The 14,358-nt window shown below is 33.9% G+C and overlaps 1 protein-coding gene across 1 annotated transcript; it reads right to left on the bottom strand.

Moving 5' to 3' along the window:
* Positions 1-10,668: 10,668 nt before the first annotated feature.
* LOC114284994 (vacuolar-sorting receptor 6-like) lies at positions 10,669-13,560 on the bottom strand. Its single transcript, XM_082888601.1, has 5 exons — positions 12,653-13,560; positions 12,310-12,398; positions 12,066-12,135; positions 10,994-11,077; positions 10,669-10,907 (listed from the first exon to the last, which is right to left on the bottom strand). The coding sequence occupies exons 1-5, from the start codon at positions 13,098-13,100 to the stop codon at positions 10,861-10,863; spliced, it is 738 nt and encodes a 245-aa protein (XP_082744727.1). The 5' UTR covers positions 13,101-13,560; the 3' UTR covers positions 10,669-10,860.
* Positions 13,561-14,358: the final 798 nt, after the last annotated feature.

The raw sequence follows: 14,358 nt of genomic DNA, 5'->3' as shown, positions 1-14,358 counted from the left end.
TTGTACCGAAAGTTTCTATGAATAAGAATAACACATCTTTTGTTTATATTCTTGAGTCAAATTTATGGCATGGTAGATTAGGACATGTGAATTTTGATGCTTTGCGTAAATTAATTGGTTTAGATCATATACCAAAGTTTGAAATTAACCCTAATCATAAATGTGAAATTTGTGTAGAAGTGAAACTAACTAAGGCTCCATTTAAATCGGTTGAAAGAAAAACCGAACCTCTAGAATTAATTCATACTGATGTATGTGATTTAAAATTTATTCAAACTAGAGGAGGCAAAAAGTATTTCATAACATTTATCGATGATTGCACAAGATATTGTTATGTTTATTTACTTAGAAGTAAAGATGAAGCCTTAGAAATGTTTAAACTCTACAAAACAGAAGTTGAAAATCAACTTGGTAAAACCATTAAAATGGTTAGAAATGATAGGGGTGGTGAATATGATGCACCATTAAATGAATTTTGTGCACAACATGGCATTATTCACCAAACTACAGCCCCTTATTCTCCACAGCAAAATGGAATTCCTGAAAGGAAGAATAGAACTCTCAAAGAAATGATGAATGCCATGTTACTAAGCTCAGGTTTACCACAGAACTTGTGGGGGGGAAGCAATATTGTCTACTAATTATGTTCTTAATAGAATACCCCACAAGAAAACCAACAGCACTCTTTATGAATTGTGGAAAGGTCGACCGCCTTCCTACAAATACTTAAAAGTGTGGGGGTGTTTGGCAAAAGTTGAAGTTCCTGTTCCTAAAAAGACTAAGATTTGACCAAAAACACTAGACTGTGTGTTTATTGGTTATGCTCAGAATAGTAGTGCATATCGGTTTCTGACTTATAAATCAAAAATACCTGATATAAATGTGAACACTATTATAGAGTCAAGGAATGCTGTGTTTTTTGAACATGTCTTTCCTTACAAGAAAGGATAGGAATTAAGTTCACAGAAAAGAACTTATGATTGTACACAAAGTCAAGAGATTAATGACAATCAAACACAAGAGACTAGTAATAGTCTCGACCAACAGGATTTAACTAATGATGAACCAAGACGAAGTAAAAGAGCGAGAACATCAAAATCCTTTGGTCCAGATTTTCAGACATACTTGTTAGAAAATGAACCTCAAAGCTTTAAGGCAGCAATGACAGGTCCTGAAGCACCTTTGTGGAAAGAGGCTGTTAATAATGAAATTTAATCCATTATGCAAAATCATACTTGGGAATTGGTGGATCTTCCACCAGGTTCTAAACCTCTTGGATATAAATGGATATTCAAGAGAAAAATGAAAGCAGATGGTTCAATTGACAAGTATAAAGCAAGACTTGTTGTTAAAGGTTACAGACAAAAAGAAGGTCTGGACTATTTTGACACATATTCCCCTGTGACAAGAATAACATCCATTCGCATGCTTATTTCTATAGCAGCGTTGTTTAATTTAGAAATACATCAAATGGATGTTAAGACAGCTTTCTTAAACGGTGATCTAAATGAAGAGATCTATATGGAACAACTCGAAGGGTTTGTAATATCAGGGCAAGAAAAGAAAGTTTGTCGACTTGTAAAATCCCTTAATGGATTAAAACAAGCACCTAACCAATGGCATGAAAAATTTGATCAAGCAATGCTTACTAATGGGTTTAAGATAAACGAATGTGACAAATGTGTCTATGTTAAAAACACTGACCAAGGATATGTCATAGTTTGTCTTTATGTGGATGACATGCTTATCATTGGAAGCAGTCAAAACATGATCAAATCAACTAAGCAGATGCTTAACAAAAGATTTGATATGAAAGATATGGGAGTCGCAGATGTTATATTAGGAATGAAAATTACTAAAACATCTGACGGATATACATTATCTCAATCTCATTATATTGAGAAAATTCTTGATAAATTTATCAAGGATGATTTGAATTTAGCTAGAACACTTGTAGACATCAGTCTTTATTTATCAAAAAATAAAGGTGGTGCAGTGTCTCAGTTAAAATACTCCCAAATCATTGGAAGCCTAATGTACCTAATGAATTGTACTCGTCCTGATATAGCTTATACTATCAGTAAATTGAGTAGGTACACTAGTAACCCTGGAGAAAACCATTGGAAAGCAATCATTCAGGTTCTTAGATATCTAAGATTTACTCGTGATCATGGTTTGAACTTTACTCGATATCCAGCAGTACTCGAAGGTTATTGTGATGCCAATTGGATATCGGATACTAAAGATTCAAAATCCACTAGTGGATATGTCTTTACTCTAGGAGGCGCTGCTGTTTCTTGGAAGTCCACGAAACAAACTTGCATCGCACGATCTACAATGGAATCTGAGTTCATTGCTTTAGACAAAGCAGGTGAAGAAGCAGAATGGCTTCGTCACTTCTTAGAAGACATTCCAATGTGGCCAAAACCTGTGCCAGCTATTTGCATTCATTGTGATAGTCAATCTGCAATAGGCAGGGCACAGAATCATATGTATAATGGTAAGTCACGACATATTCGTCGTCGACATAATACCGTAAGGCAATTGTTGTCAAACGGAATAATCTCAATAGATTATATAAAATCTAAAGAGAATATTGCGGATCCGTTAACAAAAGGTTTGATAAAGGAGCTAGTGTATAGTTCATCGAAGGGGATGGGATTAAAGCCTATTACATAAGAGTCGTCATAATGGTAACCCTACTTATATGGCTGGAGATCCCAAGAACTAAGTTCAAAGGGACAACTAAGTTATGTATGGCTCACCAGAAATCACCAAGGGATTAAAAATTCCCTACCCATTCCTATGGTGAGAGTGATATTTGCAACATATGTTGTATGAAGGGGTATAAAGATAAGCTTTGCTTTTAATGATTACTTATATCTTGATTAAGGTATAAAATCAAGACGAGTATAAGGAGATACTCACAATAAGAATCACCTATATGAGTGTTGAACTGGGGCCGGTTCTATGAGAATGAAAAGGCTAAATTCTCTAGAAACACTTATGAAAACCAGGCGCGTTCAAGGCCAAAATGAACACAACAGTGAGAACCACGATGTGTTAGAAGATATTTTGTGTGAAATCTATTGTATTGGCTTACACAAACGGCTGAACAATTCAAGGCATCGCGTCCATTGGTTAGCCAGTAAGTCCGATAGGTTATCACTAGGGAAGGTTCAAGGCCGAAAACTACCTATCCTGATGCAAGATATTTTCGACTTATACTCTTTCGTTAAAGTCTGCATATTGTTGCATTTCCGTTGTCATCAAATTCCATTCATGTGGGGGATTGTTGGAAATGGTGAAAAAAATTCTGGGTAAAACCAGAATTTTTTCTCAAGTTTGGTCTATTTTTTAGGTGGGCCCCAAGCGTCGATTTACTCGAGTCAAAGTGGTAACGCGTTCTATGCCGCGTTGTGATTCACGTGGTATATTTGGTTGCTCAAAACCATTACCGAGTGAATGGGAAATTGAAGCCAAAGTGTGCTCCATGGAAATGGAGTTTTGGTGGAAATTCCTTAAGGTTGTAAATTGGCTTGTCCCACATTGATTTGGTGGGAAGTTTTGAAAGGGTTTATAAGGCTTGGGTGAGATACTTGGGGTGTGCCCCAAGGGGTACCCAAGTGTTTTAGAGGGAGAGGTTATGGGCAAAATGGGCTAGACCCATTGGACCCAAAAATCACCACACACGCGAGTGCGCCGCCGCCGTTGTCCGTCCGGTCAGGCTGGGCCTGGGCTTGGGCGCGGGTGCGTGGTGTGTGGTTAGGTTGGGCTTCTAATCTTTTTGGGCCAAAAACATTTGAATTTTATTTTATTTTTTGGTAAAATAAAATCCAGAATTCAAATTAAACTGATTTGGATTTTCTGTACATCCAAACAGGGCCCTTCCCGTTTTCAAACAGAAATAAACTAGTTTGGAATTAGTGCACACCCAAACAGGGCCCTTCCCGTTTTTGCTATCTGTTTGAATTGTTAACAGATTCAAATCTGTTTGAATTCAAAACCAACAGGTGTCATACCTGTTCAATTTAAAACCAAGAGCCACATTTACATCTATAAATAGGACCACCCTCATTTGATGTTAATCATTCAGAAATTTCGTATTTCACCTCTGCTAATTATATTCTTCATCTTGCTGCATTTTATTTCTGAAAGAAAGAGTGTAAACACTTAGTGTGTTCGTAAGGCAAACAATTTGTAGTGCTGCTATTGTTTGTGGTAAGATCATTTCATCCTGGGAGATAGACGTCCAAATTCTGAAAGCACCGTGGAGAGGACGAATCTGTCTTAAGGACACAGTGTCAAACACTGGACTTGATCAGAAAATAATTCGAACAAATTAAATCAAGTAAGTTATTTAATTTATTTTCAGTGTTGTTTTTATTTGTTAAAATCAAATTTAAATTTTGTTTTTGTAACAAAATAAAATCTGTTTTTATTTATTTATTTTTATTTCGAGTTTGATTTTTGTAATCAAACAAATTCTCTCCTTTTCTTTATTTCTTTAAATTCTAAATTGTTGTTGTGTACACAATAGAATTAAATCTATTTAAATACAGTGAAGATTGCCCAACAGGAGGTACATACTTGATCCACACTAGCTTGGTTGTTTCTTCTACTTATGATGATTGACTTGTACCCAAAGCTTTGGTGATTATATTGATGGAGGGATATTTGAAAAGGTAGAGGTTATACTCTTTATTGTACGTGTTTGTGTGTGTAACACATGCATTTAGTACTAGTAAATAGAGCTTCCCTTAAAGCAATTTCTACCCAAACCTCTAAAAAATCACAACAATACCTAAGTTTACTGGGGGGGAAAAATCATAGCTATTTTCATACATTCGCATCTAGAATTTTGTCATAAATGTAAGATTTGTTCTTTGTTATATGAAAGTTTTCACAAAAAAATTTCGTTATGCCCATGATTGCAAACTTACTTACATTTAACAATTTTTAACTCCATTTTTCAAGTTCCCTTGAAGCATATCTCCATACTAACTTTTCTGAATCAGTTTTTCTAAAATTTTGGACTTGGTTACAAGTTTATTTTTATGTGTTTGTGTAACAAATTGTCTCTTGGTGATGCAATTGGAATATTTAAGTTACATGAATCGTCATTGAAGAAAGGTATTGATTATTATCTTTTTCCTGTTACAATCTATCAAAAACCTTCCTGCTAGGTATTTTTCACTCAATGGATATCACTTGGCTAAAAACGGTTTAGTTTTTCACCTTCGCATAAGTCTACTTCAATTGACATTAATATTGGTTAGTTGATTGAATAAACTATGTGGATTTACCCCTTATTGTTAAAAGTGATTATATTAATAAATTTTCTTATAATAACTTCTTGGCCGAGGACCTCCATAGAAAGTGCCTGAATATAGACTTGTTAAGTTAATGACTCGTTCATGCTATTTGCTTTATATGCAATTAACAGGAAACTGTAGCAGATTTACTAAAAAACAAAGATCAAAAGGCATGGCTAAGTATGGGTTTCTCGTTCTTTCCAATGCTATTGTGGCATTTACAGTGAGTTCTTATCTGAATTCTTCAATTCCTTTACTGTTGTTTAATTGAGACTTTTGCTTAAATCTATGTTGTGAGGATGAAACCAAATCAATTAATTCCATAGGTGATTAATGCATATATGTATTTAAGCAAAGTTTAGGGGATAGTAGGATGTTTGATAGATTCATAAATGGAGTATACACTGAGTTTTCGATTGGTTTGTTAAACATGCAGATTGGCCATCTCGTTTGCAGGCAAGCACACCCAATGCTTGTGATTTTTATCTCATACATACAAGCCTTTCACATTTTATTGGAACTAAACCAATGTAGTTTATTGGAGGGTTCTTCATGGAACTTGTAAGTTCTAACGTGAATAGTGATTTCATTTAGCGATGATAAGGATATTGACAAATATCTTTTTTAGATTAGTAGACAAGTACTATTACTCAACCTTGTTTTCATCTGAGTCAATTACAATTATTTACAAGTGTATTGCTTATCTTCTTGTTGGTCTTGCTGGCAAGACAGTAGCAATTTTATGATCATAAGCTCAACATTTGAATTACATTTGCTAAAACAGTGGCTTTGTTGTTAACTAGTGCATTCAAAATCCATTAGCTGGTATTATGTAAATTGTGATTGTGTAGATCCATCTGCTAATCTTTCTTTCAGCTTTCTTATTTTTATTGTTTTCTTGTTTAAGTGGATATTTGATTATTGGCATGCTATTATCTAAATTTTCACAATGCTTTACTTAATTAAATAATGTTAATTGTATTTGTTTGTCCTAAGTACATGAGGAGGCTCAACCAATGGTTTTTGGCGCAGCTAATAAGGAAACAAGTTTCTTTAATTGCAATTTCTTCCTGTTTAAGAGAGTTATCATATAAATCACCATAATGAATTATAACAGGAAAATAGAATGTGTGCAAACTCCGCAACCTGCTGCTAGTGACTTTGTTGTTTCTTAGAAACAGTGAGACTAACAAGCCCTACTGAGATGTTTCACATTCGTATTTACTCTTTAAATTACCAAATATGATCAAATCTCATGAATCATGGTGGGACTATAATGCTCAATTGATAGGGTTCTTCTTGCTTGTTCAAATGCAAATCAGAGCAACTTTCTTGTTGACTCTTTTATCTACATTTGATTCTTTTTAAATTTAATGAGTAATTTTATGCAATCTTTGTTCGATAGAAACCCATAAAACAGAGTGGTCTGCAAAGATATACTTTCCAAAGCATCATTCTTTGGAGCAGAATTCCCAACCACTCTCATCTTCATCAATATGTCATCATCAAATTCATCATTTTAGCTCCCTCAAAATTATTCTCCGAGATAGCTTGATCAAGTCAATGATATCAAAATTTAGTTATAGTTTTTTCAGCTTTTACTTTTTATCAGTGTCTTTTTTACTCTTTCAAGATGGTTTATAATTTCTGACTTCAAATTTGGCTCGTAGGCAATTCAAGACTCGAGAAAATAAGATACAGCTAATAAGGCTTCGGAATATGAATTGACATACTCAATTTGCTTGGAGCAAGTTAACTAGGAGACCTTGTTTGAAGCTTGCTATGTTTGCATCAGGTCTCTCTTCTAGCTTTCATACCAATTATTTAACAATTTCCCATTAGTGCGTGTCACATGATGATTCTAATCTTCTGATCTTCATATACAGTGAACATATGCTCAGTTCAATCAATATTTAAGTACTTTGGTGAATTTCCAAATTATTAATGTTGATTTTATTTGTTAAGTACTTTGGTTCTACGTGTTGCGTAATCCCATCTGGGCAGACCTCAGTCCATTATGCTCCAACTTGCATGAGTACAAGAAGCAGAGAAAATGCAGCAAACCTTTGTACCCATTTGAACATTTCTGGAGCTTTTGTGACTTAAAGCTTTCGAACTTTTTTATTTTTTGGTAATTATAAATTTCCATATTGTTCTGCATACTAATGTAGATCCCATCTATGTAGATTTCAATATACTCTATGCTCTATTGCATCCTAACTTGCATCAGTGCAGAAAAAAGGAATACAAAAAAATCTAATCAAATCAGAGCTTTGCTTCCCAAAATTTCAAAAATGTTGTCTCATCATAGTAAATTGAACTTGTTAAATAATTGGTTAGAATCTAGATATGCTTGTCTTTGATTACTCAGCTGCTGCTTTCTTTTGCAGTTCCAAGCCAACCTCATGGATCCATCGCCATGCATGATGCAGCGTGATGGATTAGCGTGAAAGACTTAGTAATTCTATGTTTGTCATGTTGTAGAAAATTGAAGATCATGATTCAAACTTAGTCTTAGGAAATTAAGCTTTTAAGTATGTCAATTTAGTTATGAACTTGAATGGATTTGAGCCATGAAATGAGATCAGTCCCATAAAATTACGCCATTTGTTTGAAAGTCTGAATGAGACCACGCTTTCTTTTTCCTTTTTGGGTGTTGCCTCCAGATCAGATTTTTCTGCATGGGACATTTGCATATTTGGATGTTTCATGGAAATGAAATTGTTTTGTGGATACATAATTCTGGTGTTTCATGATATGTTAATTGATAAGGCACGATCCATCTTGGCTGTATCTCTGTTAATCATCAATGCCCATTAAATGATCACTGTATGCTTGTGACCAAATAGTTGTTCAGTTCCAAATGTGCCCTCAGGTTTTTAGCTTCTTCGAATTAATGTATGCACTATCATCCAGATGAGGGTTTTTTGTTATCTTGGTTTTACAACATTGATGCTTTTTATGCCTAATCTAAATATACTCTGATTCTTCTCAATTAAAAAAATAAAATAAAAATGTGCACTTGCCCATGGCAATTACTGCCATTTTGTTTTGCTGGCAGTGATTGAATCTTTCATAGCTTTCAAGGCTTTTGTTATTTCTTAGTTATAGAGTTATCAAATCGATAATTACAATGACCCATTTATGTCACCGGCAGGAAGTGGATTCAGAGAATGGGTTCCTCTGCTTATATGACTGATCTCATTTCCTGGCTGTGGATTGATAAAGTGCTATATTGTATGTTTGATCTTTTAGAGCATCTCCTCCATAAATTTAAAGGTTATCTGATGGGTGTTATTTTTTGTTCTAGTTTTCAGGGGCACAAGGAATGGATCAATGAAATGTACTTGTTGGGTGTAGTCAAGCACCCAAATCTTGTAAAGTTAGTGGGATACTGTGCAAAAGATTATGAAAGAGGGATTCAGTAGCTTTTCGTGTATGAGCTCATGCGTAACAAAAGCTTAGAGGGCCATCTGTTGGCTCGGGTAGCGTCTCCTTTGCCATGGATGGCAAGATTAAAAATTGCTCAAGATGCAGTTTGTGGTTTGGCTTATCTACATGAAGAAATGGACTTTGGAGGCTAAAAATTTGTATGATGAATTATTATTAAATTTGTATGATGGATTTATTTTGATTTATAATATAAATTGGTTACTGAATTGTTTTGTAGAGTGGTGTATAATAGCTAGTGGATTTGTTAGTATATTTGAAGGCTATTGAGATATGAGTAGGATATTTGTGAAATAATAATTTAAATTGAATTATAAAATATGGAACAATAAGTTTTGTGACGAAATTTATCGCAGCTATATATGAAAAGTTTTGTTGATTTTGTTGTTTGGTGACTAAAAATTTTGTCACATATACATTTTTTTGCCACGAAATATATTTCGTCACCCATGTATGACTTTTTTAGACGAAAAATTTCGTCACCTTTACGTCTTACTGTGACGAAATTATTTCCTCATCAATTATCAACATTTGTGACAAATTTATTCGTCAACTAAAATTATAAATATGGTACTGAATAATTATTTGGTGACGAAAATGAGAATTTTTGGCCACAAAATCTTATTTTATTGGTGACAAAAAATTTTGTCACTGAAGTAATTTCATTGGTGACGAAATTATTTTTCGTCACGGTGGTTTTTAGTGACAAACATTCAATGACGAAACTGGTGACGAAAATATTTCTTCACAAATACCTATAGTGACGAAATTAGCTCTTTCAAGACAAAAAAATTTCATCATTCAAGACCCAACTTGTTGTAGTGTTTGTTAGTCATTCTATCAAAGTCAACGTTTGATGTGGTCCACAAATCTAAAATGGATTTTGAACAAGAAAAATCATGGTATAGTGTGACCATGAAAATTCATACTTTTTGACACTTTGAAAAATATCAAAAATTTTGAATTCATGAACAGTAGCTTACTCAATATTCTTGACCATATTTGGTTTAAAAACATGATTTTCGCCAAATTGATTTTCATAATTATTTGGCAAAGTGAGCTGTTTTTCCATGTTAGCCATTAATGGCTTATGAAAATCCCCCATAGGTATGTTATTTTCATGACTTGACTCTCTAAAAATTGATTTTTGGACCCCCGAGCCATTAATGAAATCAACTCTATGCTTTTGTTATTTTCAACCATGGAAAAATTCTGAAAAAATTCACCAATTCTGCCCATTAAAGCCTCAATTAAAGACTTGATAGGGAGAGTTGACAACTCATCATTCCATTGGTGAATTTCCATATCAAGTTGATGAATTTCTTCAATTAAATTGTGTCTTTTTTTTTCCATCAAATAATATTGTAAGGGATAAAAATTTATTTCATCAAGAAAATGGATCTCTTCTTGAAGATCCAAAATTTTTTGTTTACGCCAAAAGATTTCATCTAGGATATTTGGGATGGATGAATCCAATTCATTCTTCATTTCTTAGACTTGACGTCCCACTGGGCGTGCCAAAAATTATTGGCTTAATTTTCCTACGAAGGAAAATATTATAAATGCGAGCATGCCAACAAGGATTGAAAAATCCTTACAGATTAAATTCAAGCCAATTATCAAGCGATTGTATAGACGGCTCTTTTGCCTCAATGAAGAGGACTTCAAAATTACCAAGTGTAGGTAAAAGAAAAATTAACAGGAAAATGAGAGAGATGGAGAAAGATGATTGAGTAAACAATTAAAATAACAATTACTTACCTCTACTCCTATGCTTTGAAAAGAAAGTGCATAAAATGCTTCGAAAATGAAGTGCTGAAAATAAATGTTTCGGAAAGGAAGTGTGTAAAATAAAATGCAGGAAATATAAATGATAAGAAAAATAGAAATCAATTGTCTTTGATTTGAGTTCTGGATCTTTTACAATATAGCCATGAATGGCTATTTATAAGCAAACATTTGTAAGAAAAAATTACCTTAAACTACCCATTCTTCCACCTCCTCCATTTCATACTCGATGATTTTCCAAAACTTCCTTCAACCTCCACTTCATGCTTCACATTCTCCACTTTGTTCTCTATCATCTTTCCACATTTCATAACTTCTCATAACCTCCAAATGAATAGGAAAGTACCACATGTCCTGCAATTATATAAATAATAAATAATAAAATTGTAAATTTATGATGTCAACAGGTACAGACTAGAAAAGAATGCAACGACACAAACCTGCACTCAAACAAATTCGAGGCTCAGTGGTCTCCTTATATTCAGCCCATACAGCCTTCAGCACAGCCATCCTCTCCAATTTTCCTTCAGGAAAGACAGAACAAGTACTTTAGAAGACTGTACGCAAAAATTGAAATACCGATTATATTAAAAATACTAGCAATACCAAACTATATTGATCAAGTTATGTAGTTCATGAGAAAAGTACAACAAAATGGATTCCAATTTTCAAAGCCCCTGTGTTTTAACTGTTGGGGTGGTGTGAAAAACAACAACATTCATTTCTAGCTCAAAAAAGACATCCAAGTTGGTCATTGAATCGAGATATGGATTGTGAATGAAAATTCTCTTTTTTCAAATTATGAATTATAAAAGTCGGTGAACTTTCTTGAATAGGTAGGAAAACATGAATTGTGTGCATTGATTCACTTAAAAGAAAACAGTTAAAAGAAAGTAAGAAAATTACAAGAGAAAAGCATTCAAGGTCCATCACACAAGAAGCCAAAGCTAAATTTGAATAAAGGGGAAAAAGAGGAGAAAAATGGTATAGAACAATCTTAAAAGCCTTAGAAGGCTTTAAAATACCGTTTTCCAACAAAAGAACAAGAACAAGAAGAAAAAAAAAAGACTAAAAATTGATAAAGAAGCATTTGACAGAATCATGATTTGGTCTATCGGTTCATCAATTCACCCACCACCAATTCAAGGCCTTTGTTAATTCACCCAACCAATTTGTACTAATTAAGGCTTGAATCAACTCAAATCATAATATTCAAATTGCGAATAGTATGATTTTAACAACTATTCATCCAACATTTGCACCTCACAAAAACGTACCATTAAAAATATCATAAACATAGTGCATTAAAATCTGATTATCATAAAATGATAAAATGAAGAATTCCCTTCCATAAGCTCACCATATCTCATTCAGTGTAGCTTTCATGTAATTAAAATATATATATATATATATATATTTGGCTGTTAGATCTTTCTGATACTACTCATACGAAAAGCTAAAGTGCATAGCATAATTCTATAATAGATCAGAATAGTGAATTATCCAACGAACCTCGGTACTGAACGTTATTTATGATCAGTGTTGGCAAGATGGTAACGTCACCACGAGAACCTCGTCCAACCTTGATTTTAAAAATCAGAGCACAAATAATATGTTCATCTAGTACAGCAACTGAAATCGTTTAACTAAATTTGCATCACGAGAGAAGTACAAACAGAAAATGCACTAGTGAAAAAAGTAGTTTAAAAAAAAAAACATTAATGTGGTTAAACAGAGAATCAGAGAAAGTACGAACCTGGAGCTCTTGCTCCAAGTTTAGGACTTCATTTTCCACATCGGCTTCTGGGTCTCCCATGCATGTCTTTATCTGTTCAATTGGCAGATCTGGTGGTTCAGAATCAAACATTAAGAATTTCTTAATGTTGTGTTTGGTTGGGAGATTTGATGAGGGATTTGGAAAGGTAAATGGAAAAGGTAGGTGAAATGTGAATAAAACACACCTATATTTCACATAGTTTCACACACCTTTTCTCTTCCCCTTTCCAAATCTCTCTCTAAATCTCCCAACCAAACACAGTGTAAGAGAACAAAAAACAAACTTAATTATATGCTAAATGATTTCTTGAGATGTCACTTACCAAGCGATTTCATGACATCTTCGGCACATTCTTTGCTGTATCTCTTTTGCTTCATCGAACACCTGGTATGTAAATCCATCACGTAATCCCACCAAACCCAAGACCGGTTTGTTTCATTGGCAACTCTATGGACACAAAGCTGCCTTAAATTCTCATACACCACATCCTTCCCTTGATACCCCGTTCCAAAATCCTGCTCCGGATCAGGTGCACAGTATCGTCCATGGTTTATACACTGTGACTTGCACTGATTGCTAAGGATAAAAGGTCGAGGACAATACCAAGTTATATAGTGAGGTGTGAACTGAGCGAAACCACCCTTCTCAAGAATCTGAGCGTGGCCTTTGAAATCTTTAATGAAATTCATTTGCTCATCGCAGCGAATTCCACACTCGTCATTGCTGTTAGTCCACAGCTCATACTCAACCCTTTCATCGGGGTGGGGCATTGACTCTGACCAGTCTAGTTTTATCGCGACATCTTCATCACCTTTCTTGTATGCAGCCTTCAAGCTTTCACCAAAGGCCCGTTCTATTAAAGCCGATGGAATCTCAATCTTTTATATGTATCCCTCTGCGTCGGAGCTCTCCTCAGGAGAATCCATAGTTATCAGAGGTTCATTTACGTTATCAGCTACCAGAACCGCTGCAGCACCAGCCCGTTGCCCATTCCATACCTTCATGGCAAAGTAGCAGTCTAACATTGCAAGGCAGCACAAGAAAAGGAAGTCATTTATGGCTCGTTTGGAATCAGGCTAATTTAATAATTTTTTGGCTATTTGACTAAAATATGAGCTAAAAAAAACTAGTATGTTTGGAATGATTTTTTAACTTTTTACGAAAAAATATGCATAAAGTAGAGAGAAAATAGAATTTTTGACTTTTTGATATGTGTTGTTGGCTTTTTGGTTTTTTTAGGCCTCGTTTGGCAAGAGGCTATTTTAGCCAATTAGCCAAAAAATTACTAAATTAGCCAAAAAGCCAACAACCCATACCAAAAAGTCAAAGATTCTCTTTTCTCTCTACTTTTTGCACATCTTTTCGTAATTAGCCAAAAAGTCATCCTAAACATACAAGTTTTTTTTATCTACCTTTTTAGCCAAATAGCCAAAAAGCTACTAAATTAGCCTGTTCCCAATCGAGGCCTTAGTGACTTTTTGACTTTTTTGCTTTTTTGCTAAAATAGCCACTTGCCAAACGAGGCCTTAATATGTCCAAACTACAATTCTTTAAAAAAAGAAAGTAAAAAAAAAAAAGCCCAAGTAGTACACATTAATATATGTTTAGGAGGAAAAATATTGAGTAAATGCCTAACTTTTAGCATAATGCATAAAGGCCCCGTTTGGTAGAGCTATAAGAAAGTGGTTATAGATTATAACTTAATAGATTATAGATTATAGTTTTAAACATAAGTTGTTAATCTGTTTGGTGCAGCTGTGAGATTATAAATTTAAGCAGCAGAATAGTGTTTGGTTGACAAGCTGTAAAATAACTTTTTACTGTATAATTATCATTTTCGCCCTTATATGATATAAAAATGATTATTTTGTCATTGTTTTCAGTTTTAATTTGAAAAAAATTATTTCATTAATAAAAATTAATATAATTAGTATTACAAAAATTATTATTTCCATTTTTTCATTATAAATTAATTAGTGTCAATTAATCGCTTATTTTCATTTTTTCATTATAAATTATTATTTTCAT

This window comes from Camellia sinensis, chromosome 9, assembly GCF_055761805.1.
Source record: "Camellia sinensis isolate YWXY chromosome 9, ASM5576180v1, whole genome shotgun sequence".
Lineage (NCBI taxonomy): Eukaryota > Viridiplantae > Streptophyta > Magnoliopsida > Ericales > Theaceae > Camellia > Camellia sinensis.
The sequence above is the reverse complement of the archived record's forward strand: the minus strand, read 5'-3'. Positions and strand labels throughout refer to the sequence as shown.